At 45.2% G+C, this 21880-nt stretch overlaps 2 protein-coding genes and 1 long non-coding RNA gene across 11 annotated transcripts in view; 1 reads left to right on the forward strand and 2 right to left on the reverse strand.

The window, feature by feature from the left end:
- The window catches only part of FBXW11 (F-box and WD repeat domain containing 11), a 98847-nt gene extending 95897 nt beyond the window's left edge, over positions 1-2950 (reverse strand). The window contains exon 1 of one of the 8 annotated variants that reach the window (XM_081136647.1): positions 2738-2950. Coding sequence is in view for 4 of the 8 variants with exons in the window: in XM_081136649.1 (XP_080992775.1) it covers positions 2738-2782 (45 nt within the window). In the remaining 4 variants the exon portion in view is untranslated. The remainder of the gene's footprint in view (positions 1-2737) is intronic. The other 7 variants (XM_081136648.1, XM_081136649.1, XM_081136651.1 and 4 more) reach the window with 7 other exon arrangements.
- A 274-nt stretch (positions 2951-3224) lies between these two features.
- LOC308556895 lies at positions 3225-9652 on the forward strand. The gene is made up of 3 exons (XR_013998773.1): positions 3225-3397; positions 5305-5389; positions 9268-9652. It is a non-coding gene; the product is annotated as an uncharacterized lncRNA (long non-coding RNA).
- Positions 8597-21880, reverse strand: part of STK10 (serine/threonine kinase 10) — an 85935-nt gene continuing 72651 nt past the window's right edge. For both annotated transcript variants that reach the window (XM_081136657.1, XM_081136656.1), the window contains exons 15-19: positions 21538-21662; positions 20432-20620; positions 19771-19896; positions 15787-15900; positions 8597-11019 (exon numbers count right to left, since the gene is read on the reverse strand). In XM_081136657.1, the coding sequence (XP_080992783.1) occupies positions 10879-11019; positions 15787-15900; positions 19771-19896; positions 20432-20620; positions 21538-21662 (695 nt within the window). In that variant the 3' untranslated portion in view covers positions 8597-10878. The remainder of the gene's footprint in view (positions 11020-15786; positions 15901-19770; positions 19897-20431; positions 20621-21537; positions 21663-21880) is intronic.

The raw sequence follows: 21880 nt of genomic DNA on the forward strand, positions 1-21880 counted from the left end.
ATTAAATACTGAGCAGCACAATCACAAATATTTGAGTATTGAAGCTGACTCATAAAAATCTAAAAATATTTCATACTTTAGGCTTTCAAAATACCATCAGTTTAACCCCTTCCCCTCCTTCAAACATGTTGTTTTGAAACCAATGTAAAATATTTTGAACCTACTTCTACAAACTAATTAAAATGCAGTGAATACAGAAAGCCACATGCAATTAGATTTTAAGGCTTTATCATTCCTACATCTGATCCTGGATTTACTAAATCAGTTGTTAAGTAGCTGTGCTGTCTACTACACTAAAATAAATACATATATGTTTATGAAAAGCATTGCCTGAGAATCTAAACTGGTATCCCTTTGAGGCAGGGGTGGGTAACCTTTTTTCTGCCAAAGGCCATTTGGATATTTATAACATCATTTGAGGGCCAGACAAAATTATCACCTTAAAAATTAGCTTTGAAAAAAGCTCCTAGATTTATTGAATTTCTAGTAACCCCTGCAGTTGCCTCGACAGGGCCAGACCAAATGATTTTGCCAGCCATATACAGCCTGCAGGCTGGACGTCCCCCACCCCTGCTTTGAGGGAATATCAAAATCTGTATATAAAAAGTCATTTTTACATTGATCTAGGTAACTACTAAACTCTGTTAAATTTTCTAAGAGCCCCAGTTTATAGTGTCTTTAAAAGGCTGAAATATCTTTTCTGATCATAGACAAGTACAATCATGTAAAATCAAAATGTTTTTAAGTTATGAACATAGGAAGGCAATAAATTTAGGCTGAAGACTTTTTTTTTAAAACCAGGCACCAAATACACTATGTTTCTTCTAATTCTTTTGAAAATAAAGACATTTAGTTATTTTTTTAAATGACTAGAAATGAAAGGAGCACAGAATAGCCAATATCAAAGAAGTACCAAGATACAATTTTTAGATTATGAAGTACTCCTATGTTGTAAGTACATGTATTATACGTACATCCATAAGAACATGTACTATACTTGTAATTCTACTTAAGATATTTTACCAAAATAATCTACCTCAAAAGTTGCAGGATGTCATAGGCTTGACTACAATAGCTTGACAAATTATACTGAGATGAAAAAAATTACTTAATAAATGAAAGCCAAATAAAAATCCACAAGTAACAGTATCCCTTAGAAAGCAACCACACGTGCACACACACACACAAATCAGAAACTACTAGAGCTTTTTTTTATAGTACTCAAGAATGCTGGAGAAGTCTAGTTCTGTGAATTATGCAAAGGACAGCAAATATTAAGCTGCCTCCCTATTTATGCTACTGTACTTCCATTTTTAAAACATGCACCTCAACTCCCCAGATACCATCATCCACAGAAACCATGCAGCTATCCAACAGACTTTCAGTGTCACCATTTATTATTTATAGCATTAAATAGGGGAAGTGGCTCTGATGTCACCGACCCTACCCAGTGGAATCACTGACTCAATAAACATTTTCACACTGGAGAAAATCTGGCTAGGAAAACATTGTGCTGGGTTAAGTGGATTATTTCACCTTTCCTCTCCACCCTGGGTAGAAGTTGCTACCGTGTCAGGAGAGATACAAAGAAACTGTCAAGGTTTCCACAGGAAGAAACCCTGGGCTTGTCCATTTGCTGAGGCAATGACTTCCTCCACAGCCCAGTTTGATTTCCCTAACGTTCAAATGGGCAGGTAATAGCTGCCATATTTTATTTCTCCCACCTAATCATCCACCAAGTAGAGCAAATTCTACTAGCCAATCTCGCAGGGTCCTGTTCCTAAAAACCGCTTCGGGCTCCAAGTCCTAAGGGGGAAAGGGGCTGGAGTGACCGCGGGGGCGAGGAAGCCTGGGGTGGCTACCAATGGTTTCTAACAGAAGAGAGATCGTTTTCCCCAGGGGCTTAGGATTCTCTCTCTTTTTTTGGGGGGGGGGCGGGAGAACTGGCGGCAGTCATGAGGACAATCCCTCCCCCCTCCTTCCCAATTTCCCAAAGCAGCTCTGGTAAACGTGAAGTTACGCTTTCCCTGTCTCGGGAGGTGGAATCCAGAGTACCTGGGGCCTTGCTATGCAAACATCCCTCTGGGCCCAGGAGGAAACCCTTTGTCCGAGAAGTCGGACATCACTGGGGTCCGGGAAAGAGGCCCCTAATCCGTCACAGCCTCACACCCGAGGGCTTCCCACCTCCACCCCTGTAGGGCCTATCCAGGCACCCACACAGCCCCAGGTCGGGGAGAGGGTGCTGAGACCCTTACTAGGACGCCGAGGCCCGAGGCCCCGGCCGAGCTCCTCCGCGCCCCCCCCCCCCCATCACCATCTCCCTCGGCCTAAGTGGGGCTTGCAAGAGCGGTGCAGGCCTGGACCGAAAAAATAGAGGAGAAAAATAAATACATAAATAAATCCACTTCTAAGAGAAGGAAAGGAGATGTTAGAGCGAGTGTGAGCTAAGGCCACAGCATTGGCGAGCAAGGGTCGTTCGAGAGATGGGCCCGGAGACAAGACTAGGGGAGGGAGGAGAGCCGAGGGGCAGGAGGGGGCCGGGCCACCTCCGGCCTGAGATCTCGAGGGATCCGAAGGAACCGCGCCGGGCCCGAGGCCAGGCAAGGCGGGGGGGCCCAAGTCGGGGCCGCGACGGCGGGGAAGGGCCAGGGCCGGCCTCGCGCCGGACGCTGAGGTGGGCAGGCCCGCCCGGGGCCGGACGGACGGAAGAACAGACGGTCCAGCGGGCCACACTCACCATGAGCTCGATGGTCTTGTCCTCAATCACCGAGTCGGGCTCCATGGCGGCCCCGGCGGCCCCGCCTCGCTCTCCCCGCGCAGCAGCGAACCGCCCGTGCGGAGGAGGCGACGGCGGAGGCGGCAGAGGCGGAGGCGGTAATCGCACCCACTCTAGCTGCCAGCCCGCCCGGGCCGCTGGCAGCTCCGCCCTCCCCCTCGGCGAACGCAGTACGCAGAGCGAGGACTACAGCTCCCAGCAGGCGCCGCGTGCTCCGCAGAGCGTTGTGGGAACGCGAAGCCGACCCCCTGGCCAATCCCTCCTGGCTGCGCGAAGCTGAATTCTGAGCCGAAAGTAGCACTGGATAGTGAATGCGGGACTCGCAGATCTAAAGAATTAAGGGCTCCCTCCAGGTAGAGCCTCGGGAGTTCCACGACTACATGTCCCAGAAAACCCTGCGCGCGGGTTCTCCTTCCGCTACTTCCTCCCGACTTCCTGGCAGCCCCGGGCCACTCAGACCGGAACGTAACTCCCAGGCACCCCTTACACTTGTCAGAGATCCTACGTGTGCGACCCATTTCCGCACATGCGCGGTCAGTGGCCGCGGCGCCCATTCGCCGCCTAGGAAGCCGCTCCGCCGGTCCGCGTGTGTCTGTTGGTAGAGACGCCGATTGGAGACAGGTGGGTTCTGGGTGCTTCAGGAGGGGATGGTGTTGGGGCTCAAGTGTGGGAGAGGGCCGGCGAGCGAGAGCAGCTCGGCAAGGGAGGAGGGCCCGTGAGGGGAGGGGCATCCCTGCCGGGGATCCCCCTGAGGTGTTCGGAGATCGAGGCGCGGGAGAGGAGGTTTGTGATGAGCTGTGGCGCTGTCTGCACCGCGAACTGGGAGGAGCTGAGGCGTGACAGGGAACCTGCGTGTATGGAGCCCCTCTTACTCATTTATTCCTTCAGAAAGTTTTTTTAAAAACTTACAGCCACTGCCGGGTACCAGTACAGGCGCTGGGAATCCGCTCTGAACATCACAGACAAGGTCTCTGTTCTCGTGGCGCTTCCTTCCAGGGGGGTTCGGGGGGAGGCATTAACCGAGAGTGACTGGCGCTAAGAGGGAACACGGCTGGAGACCTGGAGACGCCTCGTGAACTGTCACCAGCCCTATGTGAACTTGGTCGGGTCTGCCAGTGCCTTCTAATCACAGACCACCAGGGACACACTAACAGGTGAACAAGTTGAGTTTATTGCTGGTTGCTGAGAGGAAGAATGCACACCATGAGGAGCCCTGGGGCACCTCAGGAAGAGCTGTTAGGTGACCTGGGAGAGAGTTTGAGGAAGTGGGGCTTTACCCGGATCAGATGGTGCCAGGAAGCAGGGGTAATGCTATGGTTGGGTATCTCAATAAATCTTACCTGGAAGGGAGGAATACTAGACTGAGGGTAAAGCTATAATTGGCAAATAAGCAGCAGCCCTGAACATTAGTGAGGGTGGGGAATGTGTGATCGTTTTTTGGGTGTGAACAGTGTTTATGTTTTATCTGTGTTCAGGTATAATTAAGGAGTGGCCTTGTTTTTGTCTTGATCTCTCATGGTTACAGAATGGCCTTGTCTGGTGTTTATGGTCTGTGAAATTACTATATTTAACAACACAAGGCCTAAGAGGGTGAGGCTATCATCTAGTAATGTAACAGCCTGGCTGCAAAGCATCAGGCCAGCTTTCAAATGTCAGAGGCTGCCTTTCTCTTTCTCTTTCTCTTTGCAAATGTGTTTTTTGCATTCTCTCCACCTATAAATTGAGGGGACTTAGGTCCAGATTATTACAGTAATCTGTATACATGCAGGACACAGTGTAAGCTCCTTGCAGTTAGCGTTTGAAGTTTCATAGTCCTGATATCTCATGCTTTCCACCGTGGGAACTGAAAGAAAAACAATAGGAAAAAAGTGGCCAGGATTGGAAAGTTATTGCCACTAACTTGCTATCTGAATTTCATCAGACTCTCCCCCCTATCTGGGCCTTGGGACATTCATTAGTAAAACAAATGGGTTGGAATAAATGACCTCTGTTTCAGTTAACATTGCATCATAAAAAACACCTCCAAGACCTAGTAGCTTAAAATGTTCTATTTTTTCACAGTTGTGTGGGTTGACTGGATTCAGCTGAGCCACATAGTATTAGCTGCAATTACTCACGGGAGGGCAGTCAGCTGGGAGCTCATCAAAACAGCCCCTAGGGCCTCCCTTTCCACCTGGCTTATTATCAATCAAGCTTCTGCAGGATAACTTGCTTCTTAGAGGACTTATTAAGCCTTTGCTAATGACCCATTGGCCAAAGCAAGTCATATGGCCCAGCCCGGAATCAATGTGGGAAGAGACTGTACAAGGTCGTGAATTAAAGTCATGGTTCATTGGGAGCCACCAATGTAACAGCCAACCAAGACTTCTGAGGTCCCGGCACTTTCCACAGGACCTGGCACACAGGGTTAGGGTAAGAGTCACAAGCTTGAGTATGATCCCCAATATGTATGTTTATCACACTGTCTTTTCTGTTGTTTTAAAATTTGAGTTTCACATTTTAAAATCCGAATTTCCAATTTTTCTCAGGAAATGAAACCCTCTTGCTATATTGGATCTGCATGGCAACAACACGCAGGAGTTAAGTAACAACTACCTTTTTTATACAAAGCAGGTACTCTTGATTTCCACTGTCACCATCCCTCCCTTTTGTCTTATATCTGCGTGCTTTACTCATTTAAATCGTGTGCCTAACCCGTATAGATACTTGAGTTTACAGCCCTTGGCATTGAAACTGTAATGGAAGTAACTCAAGGTTTCTTTCCTTTTATTAAAACCATATCCCACATTAAGAGAAAAAAATACTAGTATTATTGGGTCAAATTCCAGGAGCTCAGTGTCATAGTTACTGAGTCACACGTGTAATAGAGGTCTTACCCAAGCTATATGAAGCAAACTGAGCCAAGGCTTATTACTTTGCTCTCTCCTCTTCTCATACAAGAACTCGGGTACCCAGGTATTTTTACTGCTTCAGACTTAATGCCAGCTGGTAACTAGATTTGGTCATAAAGACAGAGGACCTTAAGGCATACTTTTCCCCCAGTTTTTCAGATACCTCTTGAACTTGGGTTTACAAGACACAATTACAACAAAGTGGTACAAGTCTACGATCCCTTAACCAAAATCATGAGGTCCAGATAGGTCTCAGAATTTCAGAACTATTTAAATTGTACAAAAGTAGTATGGTGCACACACTGTATAGGTAATGCAACACTCCCTGTGACATCTAGGACAGCACTTCATAATTAATTACATTAATTTTTCTGCAGCAAAACATAATGTGTGCCTGTTATCAATTTGTAGCCTCTCAGCTCCAAATCCACCCTTCTTTTCTATGCTTTGAAATACTGGAATGGGGCCCTGTAAGTATTTCTCTTCTGCCAGCTGGCACAGTGGTTACCTTTGTCGATAGGGCACCCTAGAGGGACACAGCTGAATAAAAGACTTCTCTTCCTGACTCAAGTATGCAGTCTTTTCCTTCTTGCCTTTGTGACACACAGCAGTAACAGTTTGCAGAACTGTAACCCACACACGTGGCTGGGATACCCAGAGGGTGGCTTCCCAGTGAGTTCACTGGCACCTCAGCAGGCAGTTTCCTGCTTGCCAGCCTCAACCTGTGGTATGTTAAAATGATGTATTTTCACCTGCAATGATGAGCTTTCTGAATTCAGATATATTAGAAGGATAATGCAGTAAAATTTTGACAACTCATTTCCAGCTAATGTCAAAGAATGCAAGTCTTTTGAGGGAGAATCTTGTGAAATCATAAGAAAGAGAGTGTTAGTAAGAAATATTGAAGGTAGCAGCTCCATATTTTATCCACATGACAAGGCTTCCTGCTTTATCTATCTATCTATAGAATCCAGAAAAAAAGTTATCATGAACTATATATTCACACATTTATTTGGACTAAAAAACAAAGCCAGATTTTCTGACAGAGTCTCATTTGACTGACTGGTTTGATAGGATTTACATTGCCAATAATGGGTTGTTAGATGAGTTAAGTCTTTAGTTTCCATGATTTTTAGGAAAATATACAGGGTGTCTCCCCAAAAACATATACACACTTTAACAACCGGTGGTAGGTCCATTGATGTTTCTTTCGTTTCAGATTAATAAACACTTTATAATTATTCAAAGTGTGTGTGCATTTTTGGGGATACCCTGTATTTAAAGCACATAAAGTAAAAACATTAATTCACTTATTGGCAAACATGTATTGAAATTAATATTTGTATTTTCCCCCACCCTTTTTAAACTTAATGGGTTAAATAAGATACCTGCAAGTAAAACAGTAAAAAACAGTTGCATTAGTCAGAATAGAATACACTATGCCACAGGAGCAAATTATCCCATGTATGAGAGAAGTAGAACCTCTAAGAACGAATTAAGGAATTTTTTACAAGGAGTTGACATTATATAATTGTCAAATCTAGTTAAGCAATCTCTGTAAGGCTATTGTCTTTGTAGGCTATAGTGGATCTTAAAGTCCACTGGGCAGGCAGTCAAGAAGGGGAGACGGGTGGAAGGTGGGGGAGAGCAAGCGTAGTTGAACTGGGGTCAGTGAGGACAGACTGAAACCGTGTCAGTCCTTATTGCCCATGACCTTGGTGCTATGAATGTTATGCAGAGGCTGGAGCCCTGTGTCACAGCTGAACACCCCACCTGGCCCAGATATCAGCTCTAAGGCAGGGATGGGGAATGTTGGGCCCTGCCAAGGCAACTGCAGGCAGGACTCAAAATTCAATAAATTCAGTTAAATGTTTGGCCAAATATAGTGGGCTAATTTTTAGCAATTGATAATTTTGTATGGCCCAAGAATGATGTTATAAATATCCAAATGGCCCTTGGCAGAAAAAAGGTTCCCCACCCCTGCTCTAAAGGAATGTGGAACCATTGTAGACCCAGCCATTCTTTACACCAAGGTGAATGAGCTGATGAACAACAATGTATTTGAGCTACAAAAAGACTGCAGTTTCACTTCCACCCACCAAATCCCTCACCGGAATCTGTTTCATGGCCCACCCTACTCAGAAACAGACAAGAACAGAATTCAGGCAAATGTAGTTTCCTAGCCAAGATGACCCATGACTAAGTTTTCACACCTTAATGCACACATCTGGTTCATGTGAAGTCCAACACAGTCAGCCAGTCCTCCATCCTAAAGTTAGACCATCAGGAATTCATGGTCTCCAGTATTAATAGGCCAGCTATTAACTGCCTTATCTCAGAACATCATTCCTGCTCACTATTTATTAGTCAATGCCTAATCACACAGTCCTAAGAAGCTGGAAGGGATGCTAGAAGATGTACTCTTCCTGTATGCCTAGACAAAGAAATGAAGTAGAATTCGCTAAATAGGATTACTCTGCCGCACAGGTATAATTAATATTCATTTAATAAATCTTGGTAAAAATTTTTTGTATGCTCCCAGAAATTGAGAAAGTGAATTTCTCTAGTGACTATATAAAAAAAACTTTTAGGGGTCAGTTGGTTCCCAGTACTTTGTTCTCAGCAAAACTGATTGAGTTTCCATATCCTCATCTATAAAATGGGGATGACAATGTCTTCCTCATGGGTTGTTGATAGGATTCAATGTTTGTTGTTAAATGAGATTAATAGTAAATGTCTGTAGAGAGAACACACACACACACAGCCAGGCGTAACTTCTTTCAGAACAGAAACCCCAAAGTCAGACCTGCTGGATAACCTGGGAGGCACCGGTGTACTCAGAAGGTAGTAAACACTTTGTCTGGCAAATGTGGATAAGTGTGCCCTGCTTTTTCCACCCCAGCCCAAGAGAACAACCCCAAAGGCAAATAGTTTCTCCCCTTGTTATTTTATTAGAAGCATATTTACATTCTTGCAGTTAACTTTGCAGACAATATTTTACAAAAGTCTTGTATAAAGTTTGGATACTACATAAAAATAATTTCTATCCTTCATAAAGGGAAAATATAAGTTAGTTATATTTACTCTGCCGTACATTGACTGAAAGTGAGGAACAGTTTTGTCTGTCCCTTACAGAGGAAGCATTAGCACAGGGCACGAGGAACACTGTGTGGGCCTTCTCAGTGATGGGCATTGCACACTGGCTCAATCGTGAGGCTGGAAGACCCAACCAGATCCCATCCACAAGGAACAGGGGACCTATTAGGGCTCGGGCACCACTGAGCGGGGAAGCAGCAACTCCTTGAACAAGATTCCAATGTGAATGACAAGCCATGTAAGACAAGGACCAAAGCCTTGCCTGAGCCATAAAACCGGCTTTTCACCTAATACTCTCACACCCCAGGCTGCAAAAGGTAATGTGTTATAAACAAGCCCAGAACAGCCCTGCCTGACCATTCGCCAGTGCTGGCCTCCCCTGATGGAACTGGGTCGATGCTCTGTAGTTACACTGTTGCTGGTTCGCATTTTCTAGCACCTGTGCACCTGAGAGAATCAAAAGGGACAATTGTTTCACTTGTCTCATTTGTTGATACCTGACAGGTGTCCCATCTGGGTCAAATACTGAAGCAGGCAAGCTGCATGCTCACCAACCTAAGAGGACCGCCACCTTCCCATGGCCTCCAGAGCATCTTTACAGCATCTGTAAGTCTTGGGAACCCCAAGTCCCTTCTCTTTTTGAATGGCTGCCCTCCCTTTGCAAGATCCAGGAGAGGAGGATTATAGCCAGTGCCAAGACTTCCAGGGACTTGCTTTAGAAAGACAAAGCTTTGAACCTGACCATAAGGAACGAAGGAAGAGAAAGTCCTCCCGGGGTGTGGCAGCTACTCTATCGCCAGCAAAACAGTGCCCAGACTCAGTGTGCCTATTGATTTCTCAAAATCACCTTCAGTTTTCTGTCTTGTTTCTATAAAGCAGCTATCTTCCTAAAGAAACCATCCATTTATATTTTTTCAAGTTACGAATCAAGGTGAAAAAGTTTTCTTTGTAAATAAGCCAAATGCCAGTTTGAACATTTGCTTTCGTTGGGTTAACAACACTGCAGCTTTGGGGGTCAGAATCTGATGACCCGAAGGTCCAGGATTCTGTCTGAGCTACGGAAGCTTTGCTTCTGCCATGTTCCCGGGGGCAGGAAGCATATTGCTTCTCCCTCATGCTTTTGCTTCCTGAACAAAAGTTTCAGTGACTGCCAGCCTCTGTCTGAAGTGTAAGGCAGACTCCTGAACAACGAGGGGCACAGTGCAGAGGGAGACAGCCTTCCCATATCACCTGGGCAAGTGTGAGATGGAAACAGACTGGGTTGTGGAAGTGCTGTGTGATGAGGAATTTATCCCTGAACACAGGCTACCACGTGGGGGCAAAAAGGAATCACAGACTATTCACCCTGTGCCATCAGGTGCCTCTGGTTCCAGTACCCAGCACACCCCTACCATTGCTCCACCTACCATGCTCGATGGCTCAGGCAGCAAATGTGTTCCAACCCACCTGGCACAAGAGGCCCAGAGTGGTGGCAAGCCTGGGTAGTGCCAAGGACCCAAGCCCTTTGTATGTGACTGTGCAGGAAGGGGGGGTGGGGGACACAAGATGGCACGAAACACCTGAGACCAGCAGAGTGAACAATTCTGGCTCTCCCCCATTGTAGACATGGTCTCACGAAAGCAAATTGGGGGAACTGGAGAAATGAGGGCACCTCCTGAGTAGATCGCTGTTGGAGCCGTGATTCTTGTCTGACACTGCAAGGCAATGGCTGAAAAGCCACCAAGAATTACAGTATATGGACGAGCCCACGGTAACTTCAGCTGCAGCACTTTGCACCCATAGACAGCAAAAACTGGTGTTTTGGCAAATAGGAGGGGCCTCGAGGCTACAGAATGCTCATTCCTCTTAGACCCTGGCCCCACCCACAACCCAAATCACTGACAGCTTGAAGGGACCTGGGCTTCAAAGAGAACATATATTAAGATTAGTTGACACACAGTAAAACCTCACCCTCCACAAGTGAGTGAAAAATCAGGAACACTGGGGTTGCACAGGCAAGGGGCTGGATTTGAGCTGGCATTGAAGCAAGAGGGAAGGGGTCCTGAGTTACTTGTTCACAGAGAATGGCAGAGCCCGGAGGCCCGCCAACCTGCCAGCCACAGCCCCTAGTGGCTGTTAGGAAGCATCCGCAGAGCTGTAGGGGAAGAACTTGGTGGCCTTGTTTGGGGTAGTAGGGTTCAGGCACTCAGTCTCCTCACTCAGTTTGAAGAACATCTCCTGTTCCCGCTTCTTCTGGTTCAGATCTTCTTCCAGAGCCTAGGACAGAGAGAGGGTAGATGGAGCTGAGGCAGATTCCGTAGGACACAGGTCTCCCAACCTCAGGACCCCACCAAAGTGGCCTTGTCTAGAAATGTCCCTCCCAGGCCTTCGTGCTTGGGTAATTCCGTCTTCCCTCTTTCCTTCCCCACAGCTCATCACCCAGAAAGTAAGCACCAGCTCCTCCTTCCTTCTGCTACAGCCATATAGAAGTTTCCCGTGAGCCAAAGGCTTCAGTTTGGGGCAGTGCCTATCTACGTGGGGTGGGGGGAAAGCAGGTGCAAATCTGCTGGCAGAAAAACAGCCAGACAAGTGGAGAAAAGCCGGAGGTAGAGAGTGGGGAGAGAGATTTAATAGCAGGGGAGCAGAAATGACTGAGTTATACAGTGTCCCAACCAGGGCCCTGTCCCACAGAAATCACCCAGGCAGTTGTTTTCAAAATATAGTAAAACCTTGATATAACGGACTAATTTGGGTGAGGGAGTGTCCATTAAAGCCAAAAGTTCATTATATAATAAAATAGGTTTTTCTGTATGCATATGTTAAAAAATCAGTTTACCTGTTTTTACTTATGTAGACACGTTTGTATAATTAAAATTAAGTATGTATGAAAAGTTTAATTTCACAGAAAAGTTTTCTATATGTATTACTGTAATTTTAAATTTATACTGAATAGGTCTAGTAAATGAGTGCATTCACCACTCACTGGGAGTAAACAAACGCACTCAGCTGGGACCTGGCCTAGCGCTCAGGGCAATATCAGCCTGCATTTGTTAAAACTGCTGCAGAAAGTCATGCCACTGACAACAGAACCAATTACTGTACTTGATGCGGTATGATCACGTGTTAATCGTTCACTGAACATTGTTTACGAGTAGTGACTCTTGGATTTAAATATGTAGACTATAGTTTTAGATATGTAGTATTTATTTATGTTGGCGAAATTACTACAGTGTTTTTCCCAACATATGACCTATTCTCTCAAATTTGTTAAAAATAACAGTGAATTAATAATAAAATATAACCTGTTAATTTAATTATAAGCAAATCTTGGTAAAAAGCATTTTAAAATTAATAGGGTGTCTATTTTCACATAGGACATATGGACCAGAAATTTTGTCCACTAAATCCTAAGTCCATTAAAGCGAGGTCACAAAATAGAGGGTTTTTTCGTACATGTGCTGTCACCCACCCCTGAGCTTCCATTTCTCAAAACTGATGGTAGATAGAGGCTCTCCATGTAGTAAAAGAACACGAAACAATGGAGGGGAGCGTCTAGTTGATGAGCACTGCATAAGCTTCCCCTGGGTATACGCAAGTTCATCTAGACAGGTTGGATCCTACCAGAAAAATTTCTTGAGGGTTCTAGTCAGGAAGAATTCAGCTTTACCATTACCAGCTGTGTGCCTTGCATGTTACCTTTCCTCTCTGATTCTGTTTCTTTGTAACAAGGCAGTATCCCTCCCTGCCTAGCAGGGCTGTTGTAAGATTAAATGAGAAACTAATAGATCATAATTACTGAGTAGTTCCCATACATCAGGCACTATGCTCTGTGCATTACATCGCATCTTCACATGGAGGTAGATACTATTATCCCCATCTTAAAGATGGAGAAACTGAGGCTTCAGAGAGCTTGGGTCACTTGCCCAGGGCCACTCAGCTAGCTAATTAAAGAGTTCATGCTCTGAAACTGTGCTGCATCTTCAAAGCCGGGCACACAAGGGTTGTTCAGTTAATGTGGCTTCATTATAAAGAGGTATTTAACCATTGACCGGCTTTCCTTATTTTTCCTATAGAAGTATCTATGTTCACAGGAGTTGACCAGCATTCTACTATCTCTTTTTTAAGACAATTCTTTGGATGCCCTGAAATAGTCTCTACTCAACAAATAACTTAATTACCAGAATCCCCCCTTTAAGCTCCTGTTCCTTCAATAGTACTAAATTCTAGTGAGTTCTTTCTACCTCTAAAGAATGCTGAGAAAGAACACTGAATCATAACACCAATTTTTCCTTTTATAGGACATCCATACGAGGGAAGGCCAGGTATTTCAAGTCGTGCCTCATCTTGCTTGGACATGAATGATTTGAAATTTCTAGTAATTCACACAGACTCTTGGCTCAAGTTCTCCTTTACTGGATGTATTTAATATCAAAGCTTTTGTGGCAAGCAAACATAGATGCAAAAGTAGAACTGTTTAAACTCCTGTAACAGGGGTTACAAAACCCAGTGCCTATGGGAGCCAGCCAGATGATTAAATGAGTGAAGAGAGCTGGCTTTGAGGCATTAAGGAGTGTTGGGGACTGTGGTGATGTGAAGAGCACATGCTATGTCTGAAGAGGGCAGTTTTTCTCAGTTCCAACTAATGGCTGTCATGTAGTTTGATGCGTCCAGTGTTGTTAGACCTCCTGGGTTTTCAAAAGAAACTGGAAATCCAGATTTAAAAAAATATTTTATTGCCCGACCAGGCGTGGCTCAGCGGTTGAGCGTCGACCTAGGATCCAGGTGATCAGGGTTCGATTCCCGGTCAGGACACATGCCCAGTTGAGGGCTCGATCAATGACTCATCATTGATGTTTCTATGTCTGTCTCTCCCTCTCCTTTCCTCTCTCTGAAATCAATGAAGATATATTAAAAAAAACACAAAAACACAAAAACAAAACATTTAAAAATATATATATATTTTATTGATTGATTTTAGAGAGAGAGAAGTGGGAGAGAGAAAGAGAGAAACATCAATCTGTTCCACTTATTTATGCATTCAATGATTGATTCTTGTATGTGCCCTGACCAGGGATCGAACTGTATCGGGTAAACACTAACCAACTGAGCTACTTAGCTAGAGCAAAATCCAGATTTTTATGTAAAACTTAGCTGGTAACTTTCAAAAAAATTTAAGTTGCTATGTATTGGCCAAACCTAACGTCTGTAAGCCATTTTCAGCCCACAGGCCATCAATTTGGGATCTCTGCTATAGGAATACCAATTTAATTATAATAACCACCACAGAGAGGTTTAATAACTTGCACAGGTAGTTATGGAGAGCTAGAACTTTATCCCACATGACTCTTACTCCAAAGCCTGTGCTTTAAATACTACCCTATTCTACCAACCACATCTATTCCTCTATATAACCTAGGACAGGAGATGGCAATCCTATCTATAAAGGGTCAGATTGTAAATATTTTTGGCTTTGCAGGCTCTAAGGTCTCTGTCACAACTTCACTGTGGCTATAGTGCAGAATCAACCACAGACAATATATAAATGAACATACATAGCTATATGTATGTTCCAATAAAACTTTACTTTCAATTACAGGTGCTGGGCCAGATTTGGCCCATGGGCAGTAGCTTACAAACACCAGCTTTAAGGGACTACATGTTATTCACATTTCACAGCCCCAAAAAACAGCAAGGTTCAGGAGGAAAGACCTGACTTGTCCGAGGCCATGTTCTGTGTTAACTATGACCTAAGCAACACTTCATTTGACCCTACAAGATATTCTGTACTTACCTGAAAGAAACCTAAATTTTTCTAAAAATATTGCACAATGCACAGTCACCTCCTCTGCCCCCATACACAGCAGCGCAAGGCTGCTGACTGTAATGCAAGAGAGTTAAAGCACATTTATTCCAGAATGAAAATCACCTCTGGATCAGTGTTCTAGCAGCAATGCAGGTCGCTAATGATTGAACAGTTCTACAGGGAATTCTGCAGAGGCAGCCACCTCAGCAAAATGCAGTGCCCACTCCCCAAACACAACACTTGCAGTATCTCCCCTAAGCCCAGGTATCCCCATGGAGCAATCTGGGATATGAGGCAGTTGCTAGAGGCAACGTAATCATTCCTTTCGAACTCTCAGGATGTGCCAAGGGTATATAGAACCCCCAGGTAAGAGAGCAGGTTAATATTTATTTCCTATGCCAGAGTCAACCTATGTCAGCAGGAGCATTACTGATTTGAGTGTCAAGTATCAAAAGTCCGAGCAGGCTGTAGTTACAGAAACTGATGGGGCATGAGCCTGCTAAAAGAAAGTTCTGGGACCCTGGCCAGCTTCCAGCCAGAAAGCTCTATTAGCACAGGGAGGGAAGCCTCAACTCAAGGACTTCCAAGGCCATGGCTGAGGTAGGCAGCTGCCTGCTGTCCAGACCACAGTTATAGCAGGCCAAGCTGATGCGTTGGCAGAACAAACCTCAGGGCTTCCGGACATGTCACCAAGGGTAATCAGAACAGTGCTCTCCTCAGAATTTAGTAGAGTGTAAGGAAATGAGTATGTCTTTGGCCTACACTATGGGTTGGTGACTTTTCGCGTAACACTGTACAATATTCATGTCTCCACTTTACAAGTGACCACACTGAGACCCTGTGATGGTTAATTTATTTGCCAACCTGGCAAGGCCATGTTACCCATTTTGGTTAAACACCAGTCTAGATGTTACTGTGAAGGAATTGTTTAAATGTAATTAACATTTAACTCTGTAGACTTTGAGTAAAGCAGATTACCCTCTCTATTGTGGGTGGGCCTCATCCAATCAGTTGAGGGCACCCTAAGGAAAAAGGAATTCTGCTGCCAGACTACTCTAGGGCTCAATATCGACTCTTCCCTGAGTTGATGTAACCTGCCCTGCAGATTTCAGACTTATGAACCCCTACAACTGTGTGAGCCAGTTCCTTAAAATAAATCTATAAATGTGTCCTAGGCAGATACCTGTGGCACAACATGGAGCAGAGCCTACCACTGAGCACACCAGCCCAGATGTGGTTACCTTTTTGCGTGGCCGAAGTCTGTCCCGCCATTCCTTCAGGTTCTGGTTATAGCTCTCATCCAGGGCCTTCAGCTTCTGGGTTTCATGCTCTACCAGGAGGTGACACTTTTCATTCTGGAACAAATTCCAGGCAGACCAGGTAAGAAACTCAGAAGGCTGAAGGCTGAGACATACCTCATGCTGTAGCCACACGGACAGTGGCATCATTCTGTCATTGTTTCTTCTCCTTGATTATAAACCCCGTTTATAGAAAACTCCATACAAGTAAATATATAATGTACCACAAGGTGCCTGGGGGAATATTTCAGAATATTAATGTTAATATTTCTTATTGTGTAGTGGGATCTCCAGTAATTTTGCAACTTTCTGCCTTGTGCATTGTTTGAGTTTTTCAACTCCAAAACAATAAAAAAACAATATAATTATGTGCCCTAATGTCATTGTGAAGGAATTGAGGCAACAGAGGCAACCACTACAAAAAATTAGCTACATTTCCTGTCAGGCTCCATCCTGTATATTGTTTGGCTTACCCTATATATATACAGTTCTGAAACCTGCTTAACATTATAATGTAAATATTTCTATAAAAAAATGTTTTCATAGTCATTTTTAATTTTTAGTGCTTACAGAACCTCCCACAGTATGGATCCATCAAATTTATTTAAATATTCCTTATTTTTGGCTCTTAGGTTGCTCTTAATTTTCACTCTTTAGCACTGTGTTAAACACCTATCTATGGACTGAATTGTGTCTCCCCAAAATTCAAATGTTGGAGCACTAATCCTCAATGTGATTATATTTGAGGTGGGCCTTTGGGAGGTAATTAGATTCAGGTGAGTTCAAGAGGATGGGGCCCTCCTGATGGATTTAATACTCTTGTAAGAAGAGACACCAGAGGGCTTGCCCATTCTCTCTCTCTGCCGTGTGAGGGCGCAGCGAGAAGGTGGCCGTCTGCAAGCCAGGAAGAGAGGCCTCACCAGACTCCAACCACACTGACCAGCTGACCTTGGACTTCTAGGCTCCAGAACAGTGAGAAAACGAAACTTCTGTTGTTTAGCAGCCTGAGCTAACTAAGATAATCTGTGTTCATAAATAGTTATATTTATATAAATTACATATTTTTCTGCATTGCATGTCATTTTGTCAGGATAGATTTTTGTGGCAAGGGGTGAGGGCCATGAACCTGGCTGAGGCTCTCACAACCTCACTGTTTTCGCTCTGAGACAAGTTGTCTGCCTCACAAAACTTACCTGTAGTATCTCACAGGCAACAGTGACAAGTCCTTCTTGATTCCTCTTGAGGAATCAATCTTATGGTTTCTAAGGAGCTTATAAAGCAGGGGGCAGTGCCTTTATCCAGATACCTCAACTGTATTGGGTTGGAAGAGTGGAACCCCTTGGGTGACTTTTAAAAATTTTCTTAAGTTTTTTCAACTATAGTTGACATACAATATTTTATTAGTTTCAGGTGTACAACATAGGGATTAGACATTTATATAACTCACGAAGTGATCATTCCATAAGTCTTGAACCTGACACCATATACAGTTACTAGAATATTATTGACTATATTTTCTATGCTGTACTTTAAATCACCGTGACTATTTTTATAACTGCTAATTTGTACTTTTTAATCACTTCACTTTTTTCACCCATCTCCTCTCCTGTCTTGCAGCCATCAGTTCTCTGTATCTATGAGTTTATTTCTGTTTTGTTTGTTTTTTAGAGTCCACATATAAGTGAAATCATATGGTACTGTCTTTTCTGTCTGATTTATTTCACTTAGCATAGTAACCTGTAGGTCCAACCGTGTTGTCACAATGGTAAGATTTCATTCTTTTTTTATGGCCAAGTAATATTCCATTGTATATGTGTACCACATCTTATTTATCTATTCATCTACTGATGGACACTTAGGTTGCTTCTGTTTTTGGCTATTGTAAATAATACTGCAATGAACATAGGGGTGCATATATCTTTTTGAATTGGTGTTTGGGGATTCTTCGGATAAATACCCAAAAGTGCAATTGCTGGTCATATGGTAGTTCAATTTTTAATTTTTTGAGGAACCTCCATACTGTTTTCCATAGTGTTTGCACCAATTTGTATTCACCAGTGGTGCATAAGGGTTTCCTTTTCTTCACATCCTCACCAAGACTTACTGTCTGTTCATTTATTGATGATCCATTCTGACAGGTGTGAGATGATATCTCATTGTGGTTTTAATTTGCATCTCCCTGACGAATAGTGATGTTGGGCATCTGTTAATATGCCTGTTGGCCATCTGTATGTCCTCTTGACAGAAATGTCTATTCAGGTCCTCTGCCCATTTTTTAATTGGATTGTTTCTATTTTGGTGTTCAACAGCCACACTCAGATGCATTCCCTGCTGGTTTTCACAGCCAGATATTATGTGGACTCCTCTTCCCAGCCCTGGGCTGAGGAGCCCATTGTGGGGGTAGGATCCCATCTCTCCTCAGGGGGGATCTCTGCAGCTGAGACATCCTTCCTGATTCTTAACTGCCAAACCATGGGTGTGGGACCTACCTGCTCCATGTCTCCACCCCTCCACAGTCTCATGTGGCTTATTTAGATCCTTAATTGTAGGACTTTTGTTCAGCTAATCCTTAGGTGGTTTTCATAGCTGTTCTATAATTTTGATGTGGTCGTGGGGGGTGAGCACATTTACCTACTCCACCATCTTGACCATAAGTCCCCCTGGGGAGGAATTTTTATTTTGGGGTTTCAAGCTCAAGGGTTCTAGGAGTTTAGAAATTGGTTTAGTTAGAATCATACTTACAGCAGCACTGTGTACCTGTGATCTACTAGGATCCAGGTGCCCAGCATTCTATGTGGGTTTTCCCAGTTAATCCTCATGGTAACCCCATGAGGCAGGGAATGGGAAAACAGATGCAGGTTAGCGGCTTGGCTAAAATTCACAGAGCAGCAAAGGGCAAAGCCCCAACCTAGCAGGCCTCAATGCCTATAATGTTTCCTCTGTCCCTCCCTGACTCTCCAGAAATTGCCAGATGGATCCAATAGCCTGAGCAATGTCCTAAGGTCACAGAGGTTTGAGTCTCCTTCACTATGACAATGCCTCACTCCACCACAAGGGGACTCTAAGCACCAGCTCCTGTGGTGGGGCAAACTCAGGAGCCAGGAAACTGGAGGTACTGGAGGTCCAGGATCTCCCTTGGGAAAGGGGCCACCAAAGGGCCTGGCAACACCAGGATACCTTGTGCTGATATTAGTAGGAAAGCTTTGAGCTTCTCCCCATTAAAGGTGATGTGAGCTCTAGGTTTTTGTAGATGTTCTTTGTCAAGTTGAGGGAGTTCCCCTCTATTCCTAGTTTGCTGAGAGTGTTTATCATGAATGGGTGTTGGCTTTTGTCAAATGCTTTTTCTGCATCTGATCAGGTGAGTTTTCTTTTTTAGCCTGTTGATGTTATGGACTACATTAATTGTCAAATGTTGAACCAGCCTGCGATAAATCCCACTTGGTCATGATGTATAATTCTTATACATTGTAGGACTCAATTTGATAGTATTTTGTGGAGGATTTGTGCATCTGTGTTCACGAGAGATACTGGTCTGTAGTTTTCCTTTCTTGTCTGTGTCTGGTTTTAGTATTAGGGTAACTGGGACACCTTTTCCCAAAACACAGTGATGACTGAGAAATCTAACATCATGTCCACTGCAAGGCCCTGGGCAAGGCACTTTCAGCTCATTTCAAAGCCTTACTCCAATCCTGCAAAATAGGACTTATCACCCCGCCCTACACCCATTTTATGGATGTGGAAACTATGGCTTGGGAGGGTGAAGTGATTTGGCCCACATTATGGCCAACATTATGTAGCACAGTGTGTTTGAAGCCCTTCCACCCTGGGCTTGTCGGACGAGAAGGCTTCCCTACTGGTAGAGTCTTTGCCCCTGAGCTGGCTGCCTTGGGGAAAACTGAGGCTATGGGGGGCCGCAGAAGGTTGTACCTGTAGCTGCTGCAGCTCACTCATGTTGCTCTCACACTGTGCCAACATGTCCCGCATCTGGTTCTCATGTTTTTGCTGCTGCTGCAGCCGCTCCGACTTCTGCCTCTTCTCTTCTTGTTGGGAAAACTGCAAGAGAGAGAGGGTGGGTGCCTCAGAGGCCTCGGGCTGGGCTGGGAGCCCACCTCAGCCCTGTCCCAGGGAGGCCCCATCAGAGGGACCAGTACCCCATACCACTCAGGCTGTGCCCCCCATTTTAAGTCCTCCCCCTGAGCTGACTGACACCCAGGCCCTGACCTCGAGGCTGGTGGGAACATGACACTGTGCTGTGACATGCGCTAGGTAGGTGTGTGTACCATGCAGGAGTCATAGGAGTGACTCCAAGTCTCTAAGCCATATTGGTGGCAAGAGAGTGGGGTCTTGGTGGATGAGAAGATGGGGTTTAGCAGCAGAGGAAGCTGCAGGATAGAGCACCACAGTGTGAGGGAACAGGGCATGAGAAAATTTTGCCATGCTTCCTCTTCCACCAGAGAGGGGTCATTGTGAGGTTATGAGGCTTCCGGGCTGTGACCTGCACACCTCCTTCCAAGACCCTCTGCTGCACCTTCTATTTTATGTTCCCAAACCTGGGCCTGCACGCATTCTAGTTCACCATAGACCCTACCTGCTTGATCTTCTCGCGCTGCTCGGCGGCACTGCCCGACCCACTGATATGCAGGCTCTTCTTGTACATGGCCATGCGCGTCTTGCCCTCGCTCCTCTGGATCTTTGGCAGCCGCGCCTTCTCCTGCTGCTGCCGCACCTTCAGCTGCTCCACCATGCGCTGGTTGTAGCGCTGCATTTGCTCCCGCTCCTGGAGGGGAACAGCCAGCCGGGGCTGAGATCAGCCGCGCTCTGGGCACACTCAGTCAGGAGCCCAGGACCCATGTGACCCAGAATGCTCAGCAGAGCAAGGCTGCATCACTTCACGTCTACTGTTAAGGAACGTTTCTGTTTTTACTTTAAAAATTATTGTTAATAACATGTGGATTCTTCTAAATGTCCTCTCATCTAATCAGTGGCGGGCCATTATAAGCTCGTATCTCAAAGCCAAATGTACACTAAAATGGGTGGTTTACCATTTTGATGGCAGTTTTCAATTCATATTTTAAAAAGTCTTGATAAATTTAAATTTTTCCTTCAACTAACCCTAACTGTATTTCAAAACTCAGCACAGGAGTCACCTCCTACAGGAAGCCTCCCCTGACTTCCTAGAAGCGTTGGGCACCCTTATTCGGAGCCACCACAGCGGCTTAGGTTAGGAATTGGAATTACCCATGCCAGCTGTGCAGCTAGACCTCAGTTATCTGTCTGTGTTCCCACAAAGGGGACTAAACTGAGACAGACGATTACACAGAAGTAGAGGGTGCTCTGGCCACACAGAGCAGGGGCCCTCACCTGATCTGGGGAAGTTAGAGAACGCTTCCCGGCAGAAGTGGTGTTTAAGTGGATACCTAAAAGTATTCTGAAGGAATCTAAGGGAAAGAGACAAAGGAGAAAGGCAGGACAAAAAGACAGGGGAAATAGAAAAGCATGAAAGGGACACAGCCAGGTGTCAGAGTCAATGAAGGAGCTGCTGGGGCCATCACTTCCCTGCATGGTTTCCCCTATTCCTGGCCCCTTACTCTTCTTGGGAGTACGGATGGTAGCCAAGTGGTACCCCATCACGGCACGGCCTTACACTCTCCTAGGTCTCCTGGTGGCAGTCCCCTGCCCTGTCCGTAGCCTCACCTTCTCATGCTTGCGCACCAACTCGTGCCGCTGGAGGAAGTACTGGTCTTTGAGCTGCTGCTTCACCAGCTGGTGCCTCTCCTGCAGGTGATGCTCCTCCATGTCCCACAGGGCCGCCTCCCGGTCTATGGAGAACACACCGCCCGGTGAGCTGCTGATGGCCAGAGTCCCACAGGGCCCCACCCTCCCCTGCGCCAGGCCTCACAAGCTGGTAACTGTGCCACCTCATTAGACTGTTGGGGGAGCTGACTGAGCCAGCTCCTAGAAACTTCCTTAATACCTACAGGATGAGAGCGTGCTACAGCAAGACATTCGGAGTCAGGAGCCAGAGAAACCGAGACGT

Source organism: Miniopterus schreibersii, assembly GCF_964146895.1.
Source record: "Miniopterus schreibersii genome assembly, chromosome: 4".
Lineage (NCBI taxonomy): Eukaryota > Metazoa > Chordata > Mammalia > Chiroptera > Miniopteridae > Miniopterus > Miniopterus schreibersii.